Here is a 24,330-nt window from a genome sequence, read left to right as displayed (position 1 = left end):
AAGTTGAACAGCTCTAAAACAGACAGAAATCCCATTATTCAGCACTGAGACACTTTCCCAGGGCTATTACACAGCTCATACAGTGCATGGGTATTTGTGTCAATATGGATCGGTCCATGCAATGTGTAACTGATTTTCCATAGTCAACTTTAAATGTAATCAAACAGTTTAAGGCCTCAATAGGTATTTTAACAGATGGAAAGAAATCCAAACAAGTAAAGGCATTTTGATGTTACAGTTGAGAAGCTTTCAGGACACATATGTTTAATCAGAGAGTTGATTTGGATCATGGGTGAGTGATTATTTATTGACATGTGCACAGAGGGATGGAAGCAGAATGGAATAATTGGTTCCTTGCCAGAGGAGCTGGCAATAGTTATTGACCATTTTTTATCTTTGGACATCAGCCCAAATATGATACTGGAGGTGCCAGAGAAGCTTTACATTTAGCAAAAGTGGAACCACAGGCATAACTTCCCACATACGATTAAAATCCTCTTAATTCAGGGCCAAGATACTCCCAAAACCTCACAGTTAGTCAGGGCCTCCATCTGCACGTTACAGAGCAGTTACACACACACACACACACTATTTTCAGCAATCCAAGCAGAAAAACAAGTTGGCATTTAAGAAAAACAAACCAGAAGCAGTCAGATGCCTTTAAGGCCCTTGGTATGAAGGAGTAATCACCACCTTTCTCCCACAGCCCAATATTGAAACGAGGGGAAGAGCAAATGTTTGCTTTCCTGAGAAGGGCAATATTCCAACAGATGAGAAGTGGAACCACCAAATATTGACAGAGTGTGAGGATTTGCAACCAAAGTGGCACAAGGTCTCTGTCCCTGCTGGGATTTGAGCTGGGCCCCTTCACCCCCCCAAAGTGAACTGTCTGTCAGCTGAAATGGTGGTAATAATCCTGCCAAAGGTCTGCAAACAGAGATACCACGCTCAAGGGAGAAGATCACGAGAAGAAAAGTGGATAAAAACTGCTGGGACTCATCTGGTTCAACAAAGCTGCAAGCAGGGGATGGCTGTGGGTCAGATCCAAGAAGCCAAAAGAGCTTTTCCACGTGTTTTGGTGGGATTTGAAGCAAACCCTTGAGCACAACTGCTCAGCTGCTAGTGCACAAACCTCTACATAAATCAATTCTAAGAACCTTAGTGTCTCCTCCATACAGCTGAAGCCACAGTCAAAATTCAGCTCCTTATGTTTTATCTGTGAGCAGCATCAATGAAAGCAAAATAAAAAATAAGTCTGTTTTTCTGATGTTTTTCTTTTTTCAATCTAAAAATTAATCACCCCCTCAAGCCTTCTTTTCAAGCATCCTTCTTGCTTTACTGCAAATTACCATACACCTGAAATGACTTTGGCCCACATATGCAAATTATAATTTTTCCATAAGCCTTTTTTTAAATACAGCAATTTATCTTTAGTGATTAACAGCAGAGATCTCAAACCCGAAAGTCACAGCATTTAATTATGGAATTGCTAATCAACTTTCCAGCTTTGTTAGAACTAACAGAACTCTTTTCAAGACCCCCCCCATAAGCCTTTGTGTCCCCTCTCCTGCATTAAATTATATCTATACACACACACAAACACTTTTGAACCTTTGTAGGTGCAAAATAAAGATGCAAAACCTCTGCAGTATGAAGAGTAAAATACAAGAATGCAGAGCAGACTGCTGGTATTACAGGCAGCTATATTATTTTAAGTTATAAACCCTAAAATGGGGGGGAGGGCCCAAAATTTGTTCATATAGTTTCTTATTTTGAGGTGGTAAAACATTTGCAGGTGGCCACGTGGCTTTGTGGGAGCAGAGAGTTATTCCCAGCTTTGCTCAGGATCATTAATTTATGTGGTGAGTTTTTCTGCAAATTAACATCCTTGAATTCAAAGAGAAACTTCGAGAGCATCATTCAACTCAACCTCTGATTTGGGATAAAATTCACAAGTCAATATTTTCCCCTCGGTACAAAATACACGGGGCAGGGATGGGATGCACGTGGAGGAGAGGAACATGACAAAACCTTCTTTCCAGGTTCTCCAGATTCCCAAAGCCAGTGGAGGTTTCACAGAAGCATTTCTCCAACAATCCAAGTCAGAAATATTTCTGTTCGTGCAGAAATCCACAGCTCAGCACAGACATTGCAAGAGATCTGCAGAAAAGTGCTTAGGAAAATAAAAAGTAGTTGGCTCTACATGCAAGGCTTTGTCTGTATGACAAAACAGTGCTAACAGAAAGCAATTTAGCAGCTGACATTAAGCTTCCTTACTTTAATACCTCCAAGTTAAAAATCAATAGATTTTAATTGTTCAGTCCAAAGCAATGTTTTGTTCTGAATTGAAGCAACGAATCTCTGTGCTTTCTGCTAAAGATAGCTCCTCAACAAGTGTTTATTGAGTATTAAGACTTTACTCAACAATAAAATTTAATTTTGACATCCTGTAACATAAAAAGTCCTCCCCCCCAAAAAAAATGTAAGCAATAATGCAAGAATATAGTGAAAATTGTCACATTTTCTTCCTGTCTTTCCACCACCTCTGCAAAGGAGGTAAATGACCCATTTTTTCATCCACTTGTACAATGCCTGACTCAGCACAGCCTGTTCTCTTTCACTGCTCACTCCTTCCTCCTTCTGAGCTCCTCAAGTTCCCTTTCACTTTAAAACTTTACTTCTCTGCCACTCTCTTTCCCTTTTATCACTCCTAAACAAGACTAATGGCCAGTATTACTAATTTAATGCAAAGATCACAGAGATGGACAATTTTGCAGGCGTTTTTATATAGAAAAATTCAAGTCTACGGCCCAAACTAAAGACAGTTTGCTCCCTCCACGAGTCAAATGTGAAGCTGCTGTGACAGTGCTGAGCTCAGTGTGCTGCAGCACAGCCAGGTGTCGTGTTGCCCAGCCTGTCCCACTGTCCCACAGCTCCAGGCACGGGCAGGCTCAGGGTGGGTCTGCAAAGATCTCAGCTCTAAAGCAAACCAGGCGTCAGGCACAAAGCCTGTTGCCCACACCAACAGAGTAATGGAATATTCTGAGTTGGAAGGCACTCACCAGGATCATCCAAGTCCAACTCCTGGCCCTGCACAGACACCCCAACAATCCCACCCTGTCCCTCAGAGCGTTGTCCAAACCCTCCTGGAGCTCTGGCAGCCTTGGGGCTGTGCCCACTGCCCTGGGGAGCCTGGTCAGTGCCAACCACCCTCTGGGGGAAGAGCCTTTTCCTAATATCCAACCTGACACAGCTCCAGCCATTCCCTCAGGTCCTGCCCCTGGTCCCAAAGACATCAGTGTCTGATCAACAGTCCTGCACTAACAGGTTCCCTGCTCCCCAAGTCCATAAGGAAGGAATAAGATACAGATTCTTGCATGAAGAGAATCACATCTTACACTGGCACAGGAAAATTCTTCCCTTCACTGCCCAGAGTGGTAGGAAGTCCTCAGGCTGGTTCTAATGAGGTGAAGTTCTCCACTTTCAGAAAGGAGTTGGAACATTATGATGGGGGAACACCCACTATCCGAGAGGACTCATGGCTGTTACAGACACAGTGAGGCTGACCCTGATCTGGCTGTGGCTGTTCCCTTGTGACCACTCTGGCAGAAACCAAAGCCTCTCCACAGCCAGAGAGGAGCCTGTACAACCTCAGGAATCACCTGACCCAGAACAGAATCATCCTAAAGCAGGAGTGACTTCAGACTCAGGGAAGGTGAGGTGCTGGAGCAGGTCCAGAGAAGAGCAATGAGGCTGGGGAAGGGACTGGAGCACAAGTGCTGTGAGGAGAGGCTGAGGGAGCTGGAGGGGCTCAGCCTGGAGAAGAGGAGGCTCAGGAGAGACCTCATCACTCCCTACAACTCCCTGACAGGAGATTGAGCCCGACTCCCACCTGGCTACTTCTCCCAGACAACTATCAGTAGGACAACAGGGCTCGGTCTGAAGCTGTGCCAGGGGAGGTTTAGGTTGGATATTGGGAAGAAATTCTTTCCAGATAGAGTGCTCAGCCATTGGAATGGGCTGCCCAGGGAGGGGGTGGATTCACCATCCCTGGAGGTGTTTAAGAAGAGACTGGATGTGGCATCAGTGCCATGGGCTGGGAACCACGGCGGGGTTGGATCAAGGGTTGGATTGATGATCTCAGAGGTCCTTTCCAACCCAGCTGATTCTGTGATACACTTGTCATGCTACTGAGTTCATGTCCAAGTCCAGATAAATTCCTATGTCTTTCCTCATTAAAGTACCAGGAGTTCAGAGCAGAGTCCAGCCCTGCCCTGAGGAGCTTTCTCTTACCCTGTATGACACACATATCTAAAATGTTCCCTGTTCCCAGGCCTACTTGCAGCTCTTGCAGTCTGCAGACAGGAAGGCAAAGTAATATTCTGCAAATCATTAAATTTATCGAGATTGGGCCAAGCAGGGCAACAGCAGCACTGTCAAACCTGTAATGGGGACTAGGGATACCAACAGGTCCACACATGGACATACAGGATAAATAAATCAAGATGGTTTGGGCAGACAGTCCATACTCACAACATGGAGCAGGAATCTACTTCCACTGGGAGCTTTCTCTAGTCAAGTTTGGCTCCATCACTGAAAAAGCCCTTCTCTTTTTCCTACAAAGACTGCTACTTTAAGATGTGAAAAAAAATGCAAAAATAAGTTTAAAAAGAGAGTGCTAGCAGAGAAGGGATTTTGGAGGTGTCAAATATACAACACTGCACTTAGTAGCACCACTCCCTACAGAAGGGTTGACTAAGTTACACCACAAACAGCCCCAACCCATTCAGCAAACCATAAGAGAGAAAACTGAATTTGATTTTTCCATTTACAAAATTCAAATACTCTATATTTAATTCTAAACTAAGTTTACTCCTGATATCCAAACAAAGACAGCAGGGATACTGCTTGACTTCAACAAAGTCCAAGTACTACAAGCATTTTCAGATCTCCAAAAGAGCCAAATAAGTAATTCAAGAGATCTTAAAAAAAAAGAAGTGTCAGATTACAGCAAAACCATTGTAGATAAGTCAGTGTTTTATTAATATATATATATCTCTACCCTCTTGTATATTTTCTCAAGAAAGAATTAGTATGTTTTCCCTTAAATGAAAATATAACAGCTCCTGACACACTGATTATTATCTTTCTGTACTTAGTGGACAGCACTGAGACAGCAAATCAGGATGAACATAATATACCAATTTATTCAGCAAAGCCAAATATTTGATGAAGCACACACTGAAATTTAATCAAGCAAGAGCCACCTGGGAAATCGTGCCCTATGCATCAGCTATCTCCAAATAAAATCCTAGAATATATTTATGTGTGAAGATAGGCAGAAAAGGGTGACAGTACAGAGGGGTTTTGCACCAGGGCTGATCTGTGCCGAGAGAATTACAACGTGTGTTTGTGCACATGCACAGACAAATATTCCATGACAGACATGGATGTCCTGGGGCAAATCCAGCAAGGGGCAACGAAGGGACTGGAGCACCCAACACACAGGGAGAGGCTGGGAAAGCTCAGCCTCAGGAAGGTTCACGTGGTCTTCCCAGTGTCTATAAGCACCTGATGGGAAGGAGGAAAGAAGATGGAACCCGACTCCTCTCAGGGGGATCCAGTGAAAGGACAGGAGGCAAAACATTTCAAAAGAACTGAAACACAATAAATTCCATTTAAACACGAAAGTTAAAACCTTTTCCACTGTGAAGGTGGGTCCAACAGTGGCACAGGTTGCCCAGAGGGAACGTGAGTCTCCATCTTTAGATATATTTGAACTCACATGGACTCAGCTTTGAGTAACCCACTGGAGGTGGTGACCCTGCAGAGGGCAGGGGGTTGGGATAAACCATCTCCAGAGGTCCTGCCTCACCTCAGCCACTCTGCAGTTCAATTCCATGATGCCATTTAAGGTGACAGCTGCACAGCTCTCTGCATGTACTTGAGCATCTACAGATCAGGAAGGTAAAAAGCACCATTAGGCCATTTTAAACTGCAGGCATTTTCACTGCTCATACCAGACACACTTGAAAAAGATAATAGGAACTTCTGGCTGACTTGGGGTGAGGAGAGAGGTTCAGAAGTCCCATTAAATGCTGTGTTTTTACTCAGGAGGAAAACCAAGAGCCCACCTGAATAGCTTTGTGCTTCACCTCTCAAACTTGTCACTGTGTGACAAACCAGAATGACCTGGGTCCATTATAAAAGTGACCTCAATGCCCAAAAGAAATGCATTAAAGTTCTTCTCTACTACACCACAGACATAAATCCATCACAAATTAAAAGGATGGTTTCACCTCAAAAATCAATTCTTCACAACCCGTAAAATGAAAAAAAAAACAACACCAAACCAACAAACAAGAAACAACCTCTTACACTCACCAGCATTTGTATATCTGCTCTCACACCATCTTTCTTAAAAAGCAGATGTGCCAGCTGTGTGAAAATCACTGGCTGCCCTGCCTTGATGCATCTGGCACCTGACACAGAGCACCTTCCAAAAAGGCAAGTCCCAGAATCCATTTATGATGGAGACATCCCCAGGCACCCACTGTGCTAAAATGACACGAATGTGCTCCACTGCTCATTCAGGCACAGTCCAATATTTAAAGCAGGTTATAACCCAAGTCCAACCAGCTGGAAGAAGAGAAGCACCGGGGTCGAGGGCTTAGGGAAGTTTTCTTTTGCCCAAGGAAACACAAAACTCATTTCTGGGGAGCAAGGCACCCACATCACACCCTCCAGTAAACCTCTCTGATGCCTTTTGTTAACAAGGTTACACACAGCCCCAGCCTAGAGGAGCTCCCCAAAGAATTACACCACCTTCTCCCAACAACCCCCAGTTAAACCATTATTTATCTGGCTTGTCTCACACACAGGTCTCCACTATGAAAGCACAGTTTTATTTCTAACCCTGACCTCCAGCCTTTGGCTGGGAAAGGCAACAAGGGCAGACAAGTTTAAGATACAACACTCACACTCTAAAGTTCTGGAAGATGACTCAGTATAGAAGTTCTGACATCACCAGTGGGACTGCCAGCTCTCATTTCTGCTGCTTAGTAGAGGACTGGTAGCAGAGTGACCACATTGCAGCTTTCTAACACCTGAAGGGAGCCTGGAAGAAGTGTATTTATGAGGGCATGTAGTGACAGGACAAGGGGGAATGGCTTCACACTGAAAGAGAGTAGGTTTAAATTAGATATTGGGAAGAAATTCTTCCCTGTGAGGGTGGGGAGGCCCCAGCACAGGTTGCCCAGAGAAGCTGTGGCTGCCCCATCCCTGGATGTGTTCAAGGCCACGAAAAATCTGGTCTAGTGAAAGGTGTCCCTGCCCAAGGCAGGGAGTGGAACTAGATGATATTTAAGGTCCCTTCCAACCTCAAACATTCTGTGATTCTATGGATCTCTTCCTGCAAGGAAGAGCTGGCACTGCTCAGTGATAAGAAACTCTTGGAAGGTAAAAAATAAGCAGCTCTACTGATGTCATTCAACACATGTTCAGGGGAGACAGTCAAGGTCTAAGCAAAAATTCTGGAGAAGGTATCATGTGATGCTGTTGGGAGAGGGGAGTCAGCCTGAAAACACACTGCACTCATCACCTTTCATCAAGAGATCTTGAAATATTTCACAAGTGCTCATTAAGCTCTTCCAGGCTCCTGTGAGATAGAAAAGAAACACCTCTGCCAGTTACATTAGACTTAACTGAGACATGGGAAAAGTTCACTTGTCCAGGGTTATAAAACAAGGAAGGGATAAGAGCCTGAAACAGAGGACTGAGCCCCCAAAATCCCCGATCTAAACACAGTACCAAAGATTTACCTGACTCCTGATGGAGTGTCTCCCAATCCAGAAATCCCTGTGAGCACCAGAAGTGCTGTGAAGTGAAGGAGCTTCTCTCCCAACCTGCATGGTTTCAGCCCAACATTCAACAGGCTGCTTTGTCACCACAAAAGCTAAACCTGCTAAAAAGGGTGAGGTTTCATTCTCACCTCTGAGACTACAAAATGTAAGTGTGGGGAGTCAGAGCTCTTTGATTGTCCTGGAGAACCAGCAGCAGAGAGAGAGCTAAAATATCCTTACTTCTGAAGGAATTAATTAACAGTGAAGTATTATAAAGGGCTGGGGGAGGGGAAGACCTTGATCCGTGTTCATCTTCAAATACATTTCCTTTAAATCATTTCCTTGTGCAATTACATATATGTTACAGATAATGTTCCTGTACTCAATTCTCCTTGCTATAAAACAGCAACATAAACATTCTCCTCCTCCTTAATATCTTCGGAATCAAAGTTATTATCTTATTATCTGAAGAGAAGTATCCAAGGGAGCAATATTCAATACAACAAATAATTTTATGGATATTTAGTTTATTTTTAAAACATTGAAAGGTCAGGGAGTAGAAAGAGTCAAGGTCAATTAATACATAAATATTCAGCTTGAATATGTGATTCCTGCTCCCATTACTTCGTGCCATTTCATTGCTGTCCATAATGTCTTACAGACCTGTACTACCAGTAAACTGCAGTTTAAGTTTCCACACTTTTGTTTTGTACTGAGTTCTCATAAGAGAAAAATTCCAAGGTCCATCTATTTCTGAACAACGAACTAAGTTTCTATTCTAACACAGACAGGAGCCTAAAAAGCAACAGCCTTGTCTTCCTGCGTGAATTAGATGCCAGTGGAATCTAAATCCATGACAGTAAAAAGCCAATTTATTAATCTCACCATGCTTCTCCCAGATTTTCACAACTTGGCACAAGCTTCTTCTCCAACATCAAATCACAGAATCCCTTAGTTTGGAAAAGACCTCTGAGATAGAGTCCCCCCACTAACCTAGCACTGACAGAGCCACCTCTAAACCATGTCCCCAAGTGCCACATCTGCACAGCTTTTGAATCCCTCCAGAGATGGGGACTCCACCACTGCCCTGAGCAGCTGTGCCAGTGCTGGACAATCCTTTCAGTGAAGAAATTTTCCCAATATCCAACCTCACCCTCCCCTGGCACAGCTTGAGGCTCTTTCCTCTCAGCCTGTCCCTTGTTCCCTGGGAGTAGAGCCTGACCCCCCCCAGCTCCCCCCTCCTGTCAGGGAGTTGCAGACAGGGATAAGGTCACCCTGAGCCTCCTTTTCTCCAGGCTGAGCTCCCTCAGCTGCTCCAGACCCTTCCCTGGACACACTCCAGCCCCTCAGCGTCCTCCTTGCCATGAGGAGCCCAAAGCTGAACTCCTGATTCAAGACGTGGCCTCAGCAGTGCCCAGCACAGGGGGACAATCCCTGCCCTGCTCTGCTGGATATTTCAGAGATTTCAAGATCCTTGGTATTCATTCTCACCAAAAGATGCTTTACCAAGCAGTAGCCCCTGGCAGGCCTGTGGGGATGCACTCATGGCTGGTTGGGATGAGCTGAAGGACCAGCCTTGGGAAAACAAAGCCCACGAGCTGCTGGCAGCCCAACAACATGGGACGATCCCCTCCACACGGACCTTCCTCCTTGTACCAACAGCATGGCACAGAGCCACCACTGCTCTGTCTTCTCTCCAGAAAACATGTCACAAGTTAAACTTTTAAGACCAAAGACTAAGAAAAATCCTCTTAGAAAAAAAGATCTGCTAAAATGTTTTTAATCACTAGGGTGGTTTTTTTTTAACCTTTTTACTCTTCTCAACAGAGCTGCTCCAGGGGGGACTTAGAGGATTCCTAAATAAATCCAGGCACCTTTACAGCCTCAAAACAGGAATGGATTTCCAGCTTTATTGGGCACATGTTGTGAGCACACAGACACACACACCTGCTGCCACAATAAATTCCCAGAACATCCCCAAACACTGATGGGCACTGCAGGAACATGGACACAGCAGGAATGACTGGCCACTATGTGGCTTGCAAAAGCAAAGAGCAGAGTAAGGAAAAAAGGTTGGAAGCCTGAGGGTATAAAGAAGGAGGAAAAAAAAATTTAAAGAAACTCATTATAATTTGTTCTTTTTAACACTACAATAATATACAAGCTGAGAACAACAGCAAAAGAATAAGATTGAAGCTAATTTTCAGAAGACATGAATTCCCTCAAGTTGACTGATAAATAACAGCATTTTCTCTCCTCCTTTTTTCCTTTAATGGGATTCAAACTATTCAATATAATTGCAACAGCACTGGTTTCCCCACCCAGCTTTCTACTGTTCCAGTTAAAGTGAGCAAAGCACACGGTGATCTTAATTGCATACAAGGTGCTGATTTTGAGTCAAACAAGGAGTGTACCACAAAGCCTCAGGTAGTAAACAATTATAAAACCACAAATCCTAAATAATTACAGTCTGTCTCTTTGCAAGTCAAGTCTAAACCACAAATACAGTCCCTGGCAATCCTCCATGATCACCCTGTGGAGAAGCTCTGTCCAGCTCTACAAACACTTATCAATAAACCACAGTTTAAGTTTCCAGAGCTCTGTTTTTTTTTCCTGAATTCCCATAAAACAAACATTCCAAGTGCCATCTAGTTCTGAAAAATGAACTAAATCACCTTTCTGGCACAGACAGAACCTCGGAGGTGACAGCCTTGCCTTCCTGCATGAATTAGATGTCAATGGAATCTAAGTCCATGACAGCAAAAAGCAAATTTATTAATTCCACCACACTTCTCCCAAATTTTTGTGACCTGTCATAAGCTTCTTTCACAACACAGAATGATGGAATGATTTAGGCTAGAAAAGTACTTTACTCTGCCCAAATAGCCAAACTTCTGCTCATATCCCTACTTTATCAATTCTGGGGTGATGTTGTATAAAAAAAGACAAGGCAGGGTATTGAAGAGTTACACCAAGACCAGCTCATGACTCCAAAGCAGCAGCAAAAGCCCCACAGAACGTTCATGCAGTCAAAAAGAGAAACCCCTAAATTACTGAGCAGCTCTGGTGATGGGCTCCCCTATCACAAAAGGAGTCCAAGAAAAAAGTAATATTAACATCAGTAAATAATCCAGCTCTCTAATTGCACTAACAGAAGGTTGACCGCGAAACTGTGTCAATCCTCTTGCAAATTTGAGTTTAAATAACAAACAAACAAATAAAATCTCCTGATCGCACACTTTCCTGCCACAGGACCTTTTGTTGTTCATGCAGAAGATGGATGGGCCTGACTGAAGGAGCAGCTATTGGGTATTTTGGTTTATTCTCATTGTTAGCTCCATGGCCCCATGCATTATTTACTGCACACTATGCAAACTGAGCTCCACAGAGAGAATTATTAATTTCCTCTCAGGTTTCTCCACAGCTATAGAATTTCTGGCCCTTCAGAAATGTTCCCTCACCACCCACCTCCCAGCTCTGTGTTCAACCCTCTCACTTCAGGGACTCAGAGATTAAGGCAAGAGCCCCGTGTCAACACCACATTCCCCACTGGAAGCTCAGGGATTTTCAGAGCCCTCGGGAATCTGCATTAATCCTACATACGGGAAACAGCAGCACCGATTTCAGCTGCAGATGAGACACAAAAAGCCCTTTTGGGTGTTATATCCAGCCCCCAACTCAGCCCCCATTGGGTTAACAGCTGATGTTCCCCTGCCCAAGCCCTTCAACAGCTCACCCACAACCACCCAGGAACCTCGTGCAGAAATAAGACATCACACGCTTCACACTCCCCCTCTCTCTGACTGGTACATTATGTGCTTTTTTAGCACTTACAAATCGCATGCTGCACTTATAATTGGGGTTTGTTGTTTTGTTTGGGCTGCTTTTCTGTTTGCTTCTTTTTTTCTTGTTTTTGTCTGAGACTTCAGCATTTTGCTTGTGTGGGGTGTCTTCAACTGAGTTGTTTTTTTTTTTTGTTTGTTTGTTTTAGTACCACACTCTCTATTTGCCCCCGGGTTAGATCAGGTCTGAATACAGATTTGGGGATGGGGAGGAGTGACAGGGATTTGGAGGGGCAATCTTGCCTTTACCGTAAAGCTGCTGGCATTTAACAGATATGCAAGAGATAATCAGATTAATTAAAACACAGTGGAGAAGCTTTAATATGTGTTATTATTTACACTTATTATATGCTAAATACAGCATCCTTTTTCCTGTTTTGTTTTTTTTTTTTTTTTTTATTGCTATACCTCCTCCTCTTTTTCCTCTTCAGCAGCATTATAAGAAACTTAGGAACTCACAGGCAAAAGAAAAACTTGCAGTGGATTATTCCATTCTAGTATATTTTTTTCCTCTCTACAAAACACAGTCAATTATTTTGTCCTCAATTAAAATGACTCAGGCAACACAGTTTCCACCATTTCCTCTGGGACACAATTGCACTGCCTCATGGACCCGCTCTAAGATTTTCTTAATGCTAAAAATAATTCTTCTCTTGTTTTAATCTTATTTTATTCCTTTCAGTGTACATTAAATAATTCTCCCTTCTTTCCCTCTGAGGTGCTCTCCCCTTCCCAGCTCCATTCTCAGTTACAGGTCCAGAAGTTAAATATATTTAGACATTGTAAATCTTTGTTTAAAAGAGAAGCTGCTGCCACTTGTGGGTATTCTCAGTATGTTAATTTGTCACTCTCAGAAATAAGATGATGTTCAGGGTTGAGGGGAATATTCCAGACAGAAAAAACACCCTGACATACTTTTTTTAAAGATACAAACACAGCAGGTGGCATATTCTACCCTTAGTGTACTTGGTTTTATGCAAATACACCATCAATTGTCAGTCAGTCCCCTCAAAAATCTCAGCATTAATCACTCCCAGATTTCTCTCATCCACTCAAAATCACTTTGTACACCTTTACTCTGATCCATATTGAAATACTTCCCAAGATTTGGGCTCAATTTCTGCCCGAGACTCTCAATTGTGACCTTATTTTTCAAATTTTCAGTTCTTAAAAAAAAAAAAAAAGAGTTCATCAGCACTAAGAAAAGCTTATAAAGGAACTACTTCTAACTTTTCTTTACCTTTAATGGGAATTGCATCTGAAGTCTGAATCTGATGAGTGATATTCCTGCCACTCCCGATATTATGAGGAAACACGTTATATATAAATATAAATTGTTATATACAACTATATAATCCCAAAACTCGTTTTGTTCTTCCTTCGGCAATTTTAACGTGAATTCCACTTGCTAAGGAAGATAATACAAGTTTGGAGTGTTTGTATTGATGCTGCTGCTGTTGCTTCAGGTTTTAAATACCTGCAAATCACCCTGAAGTCAGTGACCACTGGGAATTACACTAGAGAAAACAAGGAAAATTCATATTTCTTTCAATGAAACGCACATTTATTTCATATTTTGTTGGCAAGAGCAGCTCATCAGCACAGAGATTTTGGGAAAATAACACTTCTCTGCTTTCTTGCCATGAAAGCCTTTCACATCAACAGCCAAGGAACCACTGGAAGGAAGAAAAACCTCTTTAAAAAAGACCCAACAAAACCAGGAGTGATTTAATATAGTATAAACAGCAGCCAACTGACCTTCAAAACCCACCAAGTAATGTTCTAAATTATTACTTCCCAGCCATTTTGAGAAATAATTTTGCATTATTACTAGGGAAAAAAAAAAAAATAAAATCAAAGTGCCAGGGTAAAACAGATGTCCAGTGCAGCTACACTATGTTAATTTTTATTTACACTAAACATGCACAGAAATATTAATAAGCACATTACAGAACATTAAAACCTTCAGCACATAGAAGAGCTTTATAATAAAAAAAAATATAAAAAATGCAAAGTTGAGTGTTTACTTGAAAAGGGTTATTTTTGCTTGGTGAGTTCATTTAAGGACAATTAATTATACTTTCTTATTTTTGCAGGCTCTGGCCTTGGCAGTCTCCAGGGTTATCCCCGTGCCAACAGAGACAGTGTGTTTATTTCCAAGCTTTCCACTTCTCTGATCATTCCTACCACGTGCTGATAACTGTTAGTACATAAACCATCTCCCATGTTTTGATCATAAAAATATTTACTGTTTGTGTAGGAAACCCCATCGCTAACAGAAATAATTTATTCAGGGAGCTGGAGCAGTGTTTTGACCACCATTTGCACAGTAACAATCCCTTTAAAAATTACACCACAACGGTTTTTTTTTCAAAGATGTTATTTTGCACTAGATCACATGGATTTCTTTTCCCTGATTCCAGAATATCTGAATCTCAAGAACTGCAGGGAACCGGTTGTTTTAGAACAGCTCTTTTCTTAAAAATTTTTAGATCATTTGTGGAAACTTCTCAACTGGGTCCTAGATTTAATGGAATTCCTGCAGCCCAAAATTAAACAGAGTGCAATTAAACTAGGCAGAGACATCCCTGGTAACAACTAAATGTGTGTGTTTGTACCCAGGAGTACCTCAGAATACCTGGATTGCTGGCAGCAAAGCAGCCCTCCCTGCCTCTTTACCTGCCTTTCAGGCAGGACACAAGCAGGGCACAGCCAAGAGATCCACGGGCCCTAAAGGGAATGAGTCAGTCCTGGCAAAACCAGCCAGACCTTGGGGGCACAGAGAGTTGGATGGCACCCATCTGAAAGTCAGATTTATCAGGTTTATTGGGCTGGATAGTCAGAGCCAACAATGCAATAAAAGCTCTCTGCCTCAATCTACGGTGAAGTTCAAACCCAAGTTTTCAAAGGGAAGGAGCAAAGATCACAGAATGAGCCAGGCTGGAAAAGGCCTCTGAGATCACTGAGTCCAACCTGTGACCCAACACCACCTTGTCACCCAGCCCATGGCAATGATGCCACATCCAGTCTCTTCTTAAACACCTCCAAGGATGGTGACTCCATCACCTTCCTGGGCAGCCCATTCCAATGACTGAGCACTCCATAAAGAATTTCTTCCTAATGTCCAACCTAAACCTCCCCTGGCACAGCTCAAGGCTGTACCCTCTTGTCTTACTGCTGGTTCCTGGGAGAAGAGATCAACCCCCCCCAGCTCCCCCCTCCTGTCAGGGAGTTGTAGAGAGTGAGGAGGTCTCCCCTGAGCCTCCTCTTCTCCAGGCTGAACAGCCCCAGCTCCCTCACAGCACTTGTGCTCCAGACCCTTCACCAGCCTCGTTGCCCTTCTCTAGACATGTTCCAGCACTTCAATATCCTTCCTAAACTGAGGGGCCCAGAACTGGAGTAACTTGTTTCAGGTGGCTGATAGACTGAATGAATTCTGGATGTTTAATTTGGTTTGGCTGCTGCACAGAACAGTCACATCTGGGCTGCCTGGCACAGGCTCAGACCCGAGCCCAGCAATGCACTGAGGTACCAGACAGAGCTGCCCTGGCTCGTGAGCTCCTCTGGTACAGACAGGGTGGGAGAGCAATGTTTTTCAGAAGGTAAATATATCAAAGTCTCTTCCTTTCACATTCTTATTCTTCTTCATTACTGAAATAAACAGTGTGCAACTGTAGTGTGAACACATGAGCAGAGCTAGGAAACACCAGCTGAGCTAGCGAAAAAACAGGGAGAACTGCTTCTGGCATGTTTAAGGCTCTGAAAATATTAGCAACTGGCAAATATAATAGATAAACATATGCTTTTCTAAGCAAAGCTGGAATGGTAGATTCAAAATATTCATTTCCCTTTGGTTTGTCAAGAGCTGCTCTATCAGAAATTAAGGAAGGACAAGAACTAGGCCCTTCAGCCCAGGTTTTGGCCTAAGGACCAAAATTTGCAGCAACAAGCCGCCTCACAATAACTCTGGTGGACATTTAGCTTACAAAAAGGGAGCTGATGGCAGTGCCAAACATGCTCCCAGCCTGCAGGCATCCAACAGCAGCTCACTTCTGAGCTTTGTTTCATGTCTCCTTCCTCCCTGTTTCTATTCTGTCAAATTTCTCTTACCTTTTCTATTTCTGTTCCTACCTGTCCCTTCCTCTTCCTACTGCTGTAATCTCAGCACACTGACCTTGCCATCACCTTCTCCATAATTAACCTTTCCTCCTCTAGGTGCTTCCTCCCCCTTAAGGTGGGTCATCACACCCACCCAAACACACCAGCACCCTGTCAGCTGCCACCCTCTGGGGGCACTGCTCCCATTTCTTCTGCTGTTTTCTCTCTTGCACAACTGCAAAATGAAAACATTCTTCAGGGTACAGAAAAAAAAAGACTAATTTTGTGCCTCTGCAACATTTAGCACAGTTGGCTCTTCGAATGTTTTAAAGTTATTATACAATGAAATTAAAGTTATTATACAATGAAATTCTTTAAGTCTCATAAACAATGAAGAGGAGAAAAGGAACTTTCTGATAAAGATGCTCATTAGGAGATGGCTTAGTACCACTACAAACTGGGAACTGCCTATCAAGTCCAGGATGAGAAGGAAGGTAACAAGCACTTCTGCTCAGCCAAGCTGAAGACTAGAGAAAGCAGGTCCAGCTGCTAGAACAGACATGCAGGTAGATTCACCTCTTGCAAACAGGTGGACATGCATGGAAAACACTAGAAATAGCTCATTGATCTTTATCTCAGTGCTTTTCTGTTCTCAGGAACAAAGAGAGAACGAAGTGGTAAAAATTCCTGGTATTAACCCAAAGCAGCCAAGTGTGGAGTTACACACACACAGGCTCTTGGCTTCGCTGTTTGGGGTTTTTTTTAGCACACCCTCTCAGCCACACACCTCTGCAGAAGCATCAGAACATGAAATATTTCCCTGAGAAATAACTGACTGTGGCAGAAATACATTACACTTTACGGCTGCAGCAACAACTGTTTCCATTAGAGCACTGAATTCACACCTGGAAATGCAGAATAAGATTTGGGCTGCCTGCACATAAATGGGTGCACATTGACAGCAAATCCCTATTCTGGAGAAATGAACCATCAAGCACAGCAGCTTCCCATCTTGCTGACAAACGTGCTCTTGTGCTTATCCAGTAAATGCTGTTGCAATTCCAGTAAGTATTTTTAAAGCAAGGCAGACCCATCTATACAGCAGCCAGGTTGCTTTAATTCCCTTCTTCCTCCCCTGCTTCATCTTCATGTCCTACTTCTACTTCCACTAGGTGATCACAGTCACACGTACTCTCCACAGAGCAACACTTCTACAAATCATCATCATCTTCTTAAATAAACCCACATGGCACCATCACCAATCCTAACTCCACAGTTTACATTAAAAAAAAAAACCAACAAACCTGAAAGCCAACTGCACAAAGTTATTGTATTTGCCTATTTAGGATTCTTCCCCCCTACACTATTGAGGGCTGACCTTTGAGTCAGTACTAAAGGAATTAAGATCCACACATGTGCAGATTAAGGTAATTCCAGTAAAAGCAACAAATTCAGCAGTACTGAAGTCAAAAGCATAACACTTCAATAACATCCCCAGCACAGCATGAAGCTCTACTTCTACTCATGCAGGTAATGATATTTTTTTTCAGATTCAAAGAGGGAAGGATTGATCCTCAGTGTAAAAATGGATCAATTCTGGCTTAAATTGTAATACTCTCGATTTTGTTGTTCTTTGCAGCATTGCAGAGCGAGCAGCCCTACTTTCCTTGACATACAGCTGAATTCACAGCCAAGAGCTGCTTCCCAGTGATTCCACATAGTCACTACGCAGGAATGAAGCTGAGATTGACAGGGATGTATGTGGAAAAAAACCCGTGGTAAACTCTGTTTCCTCTCTGAAGTCAGATCTGAAGGCATTTCAGCAAGCAAACCAGGAGATATGGGACACAGAGCTCTCCCAGCACAAAGGGGCTGGTGGGGCTGAACAAAGAGGTTTGGGGAGCCGTAGGTTGCTCAGGCTGCAGCACCCATCTCTGCCCACACAACATCATCAGCTGTCAAACCCCACAGCCTTCCTGGGAGATGAACTCAAAAATATCAAGGAACAAGAGCCAGGTCCCATCCTCCCCAAAATTCATAAGCAGCTCAATCGTTCTTTAACTACATGAGCTGCACCGCTTCAAACCGCAGCAGAATTCACCAAGTGAGCCTGAATTCCCAATTCCACAGTCCCCGAGGGATCTTGCTGGAGAAAAGGGAAAAAAAAAAAAAAAAAATCAAGCTGCTGGCCTTGAATTGATTTACAAGCACTAGTTAAAAGAAAACAAGAAAGCCAGAGGAGACCAAGCACTAAGTAGGTTTTTTCTTCCTGGGGTTTCTTGTCCTGTTTACCACACGGATACAGTTCCCAGAATTACATCATCTTTAACTGTGGCATTAAACAACACTTAGTGTTCTTTTTCCTTGTTTTCTTTAACTGACTTCTCAGCATTTTCTTCTGGAGTGTGCAGTGCCCTGTCATCCAGTTTGGAAAGTATCTGACACCTCTGAACCACAGTGATAGATGGGATGTATTTATTGGATATTAAAAAACAAGAGGGTCTGATTAAATGATGCATAGTCCGATTAAGACACAGTAATTGTCTCCTTTACCCTGAAGATGTATGATCTTTGGAGCCTGCAATAATGAACCCTAAAAGGGATTGCTTGTTATGTAATTACAAGTGCAGGAGAAGACAGGACCAGGCTGTAAGAAGTCCTTACCAAAGCCATCAACAACACTCGCCACCTTTGTGTTCTTTTCCTCTGGCTTTGCCTGGAAAGAGCAGGGTGGTGGGAAGCAAGTGGCATTCAAAAGTAAGAGACTACACAGGGCCAGGAAGGTGATAGGTTAAGAGGTGGGTAACGATTTCTCAAAAAAAAGCAGTAGCATCCAAATGAAATGATATCCAAGCAAAAACACAGAGAGCCTCAGCTAAACAAAAAAATTAGAGAATTAGGAAAAGTGAGCAGTACCAAGAAAAAGTGACTCTAGGCCAAATACACTGGCTTCAATGAGCCAAGTAATACTGCTCCAGAAAATACTCAAGGAACACCATAAGAGCCAAGTATACCATATTCTTATCAAGAACATGAACACAGAGCCAAGAAATATCAACCCACGAGCCATTCTTTGTAGAATTGAGACCCTCTGGTACCGAGGCACTGGCAGGTACAGATTTTTTGCATCATAGAGGGAAACCTGGATTGCAACTTGGGTCTCTTATAGCAGCAGGTGATCTCTGGATGCTGCTGTTTAAAACACATGCAAGGAAAGCCTCATCTATGAATGCACCTACAAGCATGTTTTAGAGGCTTGGTTACATATTTAATTTGTGTATTACAAGACACCGAGGAAACAGACTGAAGCAGTTTCCATAAAAAATTAAGGAATCTCTCTAAAATGACACAGGGCTTTATATAGCAATGCACACACACATTCTGCTGCTCATCACCCAAACACCATGAGAGTTTGTGTGGATGTTGGCCAGGCTGCAGGATTGCTGTGGCAAAACACAGTATTATTGCTCACATCCATGAACAAACCCATATCTACAATCAGATTTCAGTAGGTGGATTTCAGACAACATCTGCTATTTTTATTATTTTCTTGTAATTAAGGCCACATTAAGTCAGTCTCAAAATTGCTTGTTGCCAAAATATTTCAGCTCCAGTGCTACCAGTGCACACCTCTCCATTGTACATTCAGCTCTTCCCATTCAGGCAAAGAACAATACCTGCCAATACACATTCGTTCACCTCACTTATAAAATTACAAGGGAAATTACCAGTGGCATAAAACAACCATTATGATAAATAAGGAGCTTAAAAAAACCCCACTGTACACATACAGAGAGAGAATCAGAGACACTGATCCTTCTGTGCTGAATGTTATTCAAAAGGATTGTCAGTGCAATGCTGAACAGATCAATTTATTTCCCTTTCTTCTCTCCACTTAACTGGATTTTATATACAAAAGTAATTGTTCCTGTAAGAAACAACCCTTGTCCATGGCTTTCGAGGTTCAGAGTCTCAGACCTACATCTTTACCACTATTCGGGTTTCCATGGTAACAGCGAAGGTGCCTTCTAAAAAAATATACTGTAATATTCTACAGTAAGAGCCCCAAATCATCCCCATAATATTAATGAAAACTAGAGCACGTGGGCCTGCACACAGAGCATAACAGACTTTAAAAGTCCAATTAAACAAGAAAAGCAGAGCTGAGGGACTTCCAGGAGGGTGGATGGTAAAAAAGGGCTCTGCATCTGTAAAAGAGAAGGATTATCCCTCAGAGATTCACAAACGCCTTTATACACACAGTGACCTTTCGTCGCCACTGTCGACACAGGCAGTTCCACATCACCTTCTTAGTATTAATTGTTTATGTATTAGAAAACAAATCGAGCCAGCCAGGGATAAAAATAAAGTGGAATTGTGGTGCTAACAGCTCCCCAGAGGGAGAGAAAAGTGATTATTGAGTTAAATGGCTGCATTGTTAACAATTGCCACACAGAGCAGCTCGCTCAGAAAGACCCGTTTTTCATCGCCAATTTACTGACAGGAAAATCCCAGTAAATGAACTCCTACCAAATTAAAGCTTCCCCCCCCAAATTTCCTTCCTCTTTGCTCCCTTTCCATCATGTGTCCTCCCCGGACGATGCCGGTGTAATGAACTCTCAGTTGCCATAAGTTTACAGTGTAGTAGCAGCCTTCGACAGCAGCTCCACATGCAAGCGTTCAGGAGCTCTGCCACCGAGAAACAACAAGTATGGGGGGAACAAAAAATTAAAGCAGACACTGAAACCAGAATTAAAACAAGTGTCAAACAATCTGGTGCTGGGGTCAATAGCCCCCATGTAAACCCACTGTCCTGCTCTGCCCCAAATGCTTTCTCACAGCTGCAAATGACTTTAATCTTTCTTTTTGTCGCCCTGTTGTGCTAAAAATGCTCACAGAGCAGACAGCAGCGAAGGGCACAGCAACTGCAAGAATACCCCACATATTTGATGGGAGAAAGATTGCACACGTGCTTGATTCAGGAGAAAAAACTTCCCTGTAAGCAAAGTGTCTTCATTTCTGAAATCCTGGAAGGATTGGGAACTATTAGAATTATCTGGTCTTAATTCTGTCGCTCCCATGAGAAAGTAAAGGGTTTAAATCAGCAGCTGACCCTAAAGCTAACAAGAAGTTCAGAACCTCAAAAGCATACCCCGAGTTACAAATAAATACAGGGGCTGCAAGGAACTGGAAGTAAGTGCAGAGAAGAAGAGCTATAAATAGAGCAATACAGCAATTACATAAAGGAGCGAGTGTTAGCCAGCTCCCTCAACACGAAACGAGGTATTCCAGAAGCCATGAGCATTCTGCTGTCTCCTTGTAGTATTCCTAGTTTTGTGTTGTGGATAATACAAAGCAGCAGCAGCAGCTGTGCAAATTGGGTAGGAACTGAATATGTTTTGCCTCGACTTGTGTCTTTGCCACTTCTTAGCCCAGCTATCATTTAATAAAACAAACCGGAAAAAAAAAATAACAGCCAACAACTTGCACAGTGATTTTTCGGGATGTTTAACAAAAGGCTTCTGAATAAACGCATTAGAGGCTTTGAAAAATAATCAGACGGGAGGTATTTGCATCGTAATAGTTATGGAGAGAGCACCACCTGATGGAAGATGGGGAAAGGCACGAACTGGAGCTACTCCAAACTTGACTGAAATTTCAGAGACCAAACGCATCTGAAAAACTCTGCTTTGTACCATAAAAATATCAGCTCCGTGGACACAGTCCAGACTGCTACACTTCACACCAGATATTTAGTTTAAGAGGAGAATTTTTTTTTTTAATTTCAGCACTAAAAGTAGCTCAGAAAACATTATTATTAAAATCACCTCCCCTTACTCTGAATGGTAAGAAACACTCAGATAGAAGGAGGAAGGTGATACTAATGATTAAAAAACCTCACAGTCACGATTTCCACTGAACTGATAATTAAAACGAAATATTTCGTGGCTTTCCTAAAAATAATGGAAAACATCTGGCTAATCCTTAAATTTGCATGTGTTTAGCTCATATTACATTATCTCCCTCCAATACAAAGTGCTTTCTGCCCCCTTAAAACTTTGCTATTTTCACAGAACACCCTTCTTTTCAAGCATCTGGCTAAATGATTCATCAAAAGCTCAGGAACTAATCTCAATTGAGATGACAAGTGTCGAGAACACAAAAACAGTTGGAAGAGAGAGAAAGGGGAGGGGGGGTGAAAAATAGCTCCACATATTGCTTAGTCAAGGCAGCAGCTATTTAACTAGGTTAGATTTCCCAGCCTCTCTAATAAATCTCACTCTGTGCAGTTGCCTAGCAATCTAAACAAGATCCCGGCGGTGTCAAAGTGAGCCGGATTGATGACAACATCTCCTCCACCGAGGGTCTGCCCGGCCCTTCACACCCAGCCTTGTCCTTTGAGCCACCCAGGGGCTCGGTGGAAGGTGCACACAGCCCCCAGCATCTCTGACACTCCGCTAGTTCTGCCTCAAAGCAGCAAGGCACAGTAATTCGAGCTCTCGGTCTTAACTAACACAGATCCTCCACTATTTGAGATGAACTCAGCTGAGTTTTGTGCCTCCAACGTGCCCAAGTCACAAGCACTGAGATTTATCCCTATGCTAAGCAAAGTTATACAGGGAAATTTTGCTTGTCTTAAATATACAGATAGAAAAAAAAGTATTTTAAAAGGAAGTCAGGAGAGAAGAAAGTTATAGTTGTTTATTTTTTTACCATAAAGACACTGTAATGAGAAAACAGTTGTCGTATTACCAAGAGAAAAACAAGACCCATATATCTTTGGTTTACCTAGAAAATACCACAAGAGGAAGAAACCAGCTCTATAAGCACCTGTCCTCTTCGAGTAATTCAAACTATGCCTAAAGGCACTCGTAGGAGGGGGAAAATAGCCGGCTACTATTACCGTACACATGCCAGGGAGCAAAGTACTCCTTAACATCAGAGCGACAGAAACAGCGACAACTGGGAAGGAGCCGGTGCGAGCGGCTGAACCCCCGAGAAAGTTCCTGGAGCTGTGAGATACAAGGGGAGAAACAACAGCCACTGAACTTCCCAGACCGAGCCCAGACCCCTTCTGTAAGGGTGGCAAAGGCAGCGGCTCCTCCGCGCTGCTCATCCCGCAGAAGCCAACTGGTGGTAAAACGCTGCTTACCACCCAAAAAAAACACCCCTCAAATATCGTGAATCCCGGAATAAAAGCGATGCTTTCACCTCTTGCCACACGGAACTTTGGCAGGAAGGAGCCCGGCCCCCAGCCCGCCGGGACCCCGCGCACAGGGCAGAGCCTCCCGCATCCCCCGGCGGCTCCGGCACCCGCGGGTACCGAGGGCTTCCCGCTCCACGGCCAGAGCCTTCCGAGCCGCCTCCATCCCCGGCTCGCACCGGGAGCTCCCCGCGAGGCCGGAGAGGAAGGGATGAAGCGAAGAGTTCGAGCCGCAGCGGGGGGATAACCCGGTGGAGGTGGCGGGGGGGGGGGGAGCCGAGCCGGGCATCACTCACCTGGGAAGACCTGTCCCTCCGCCCTGGGCGAGAAGAGCTGCAGGAGAAAGACGATCGCGGCCACGCCGGTCATCCTTCCCCAGAGTTCACCTGCCGCGGAGCCGCTGCCTCCTGCCCGCCGGTGTCCCCTGCATTGGTGGCCGAGCGCGGCGGCCCCGGAGCCGCGGGCGCTGCTCGGCGGAGCCGCCGGAGTGGCGGCGGCGGGCGGGGAGCGGAGCGGGGCGGGGGGCGGGCGGGAGGTGCCCCCCGAGCCCAGCGCCGGCCGCGCCCGCGCAGACCCGGCCCCGCTGCCGGGGCACCCCCGCCCCGGTCCCCTCCCCCGGCTGGGGGGGAGGGAGGAGAGGTTCGGGCCGGGTTTGAGCCCTTATTCGAGCCCCGCTGCGCGCACACGCGTCGCCCTCGCGGCAGCGCGGCTGGAGCGCGGCATCGCTCGCAGGTTTTCCTTGCCCCTGTTTCCAGCGCGGATGGAGAGTCAGCGCAGGGGATGGCGTTAAGCGCAGGGCTGGGATTGGGGGTGGGATTGGGGATGGGTTGGAGGGAGCGACCCTCTGCCGGAGCCAAGGGGGAGACGCTGCAGGGTTTTTTGATGGAGCGGCTGGTACGAACAGCTCACAGGCACCTGCAGCCGAAAATAGTCGTTTCCATCATCATTCACTTTACTTTCGAGAGTTCGGTGCTAAACACCGAGTCACACCGCGCACTGGGCACTCCCGGGCTTAGGCACAGGCGGGGACACAGCCCTGGGCACTACCCTAAAAAACTGCTTTCCTGAGGTAACTTCTTGACCCAAGAAGCATGGCCCTCACAAGGGCGGGTGGGGGGAAAAGGCACTGAATAGCGAACAGATCCGTATGGATCAGCCATCTGAGCTGGAAGTCGGACAGGAAAAGGAGAGCTACGACCCCCGGGACAGGGCACTGGGGCGACCACCAGCACAGCGGGGCTGGCTTTGGGCAGTCACGCAATTCCAGCGGCGATCCGGGCGGTGCCGGTCCTCCCAGCGCTTTGGGTGCCACGGAGCGCTGTTCCTCACCGAATCCAGCGCTGCT

General features: G+C 44.3%; 1 protein-coding gene across 13 annotated transcripts in view; it reads right to left on the bottom strand.

The window, feature by feature from the left end:
* The window catches only part of PTPRT (protein tyrosine phosphatase receptor type T), a 448,309-nt gene extending 424,558 nt beyond the window's left edge, over nucleotides 1–23,751 (bottom strand). For 6 of the 13 annotated variants that reach the window (XM_032704679.1, XM_032704682.1, XM_032704678.1 and 3 more), the window contains exon 1: nucleotides 23,282–23,750. In XM_032704679.1, coding sequence (XP_032560570.1) covers nucleotides 23,282–23,354 — 73 coding nt within the window. In that variant the 5' untranslated portion in view covers nucleotides 23,355–23,750. Of the gene's footprint in view, nucleotides 1–23,281 lie in introns of all 13 variants that reach the window. The other 7 variants (XM_032704671.1, XM_032704672.1, XM_032704675.1 and 4 more) reach the window with 4 other exon arrangements.
* Nucleotides 23,752–24,330: the final 579 nt, after the last annotated feature.

This window comes from Chiroxiphia lanceolata, chromosome 17 (assembly GCF_009829145.1).
Source record: "Chiroxiphia lanceolata isolate bChiLan1 chromosome 17, bChiLan1.pri, whole genome shotgun sequence".
Taxonomy (NCBI): domain Eukaryota; kingdom Metazoa; phylum Chordata; class Aves; order Passeriformes; family Pipridae; genus Chiroxiphia; species Chiroxiphia lanceolata.
Note: the sequence above shows the minus strand (reverse complement) of the source record. Positions and strands in the feature narration are given on the sequence as shown.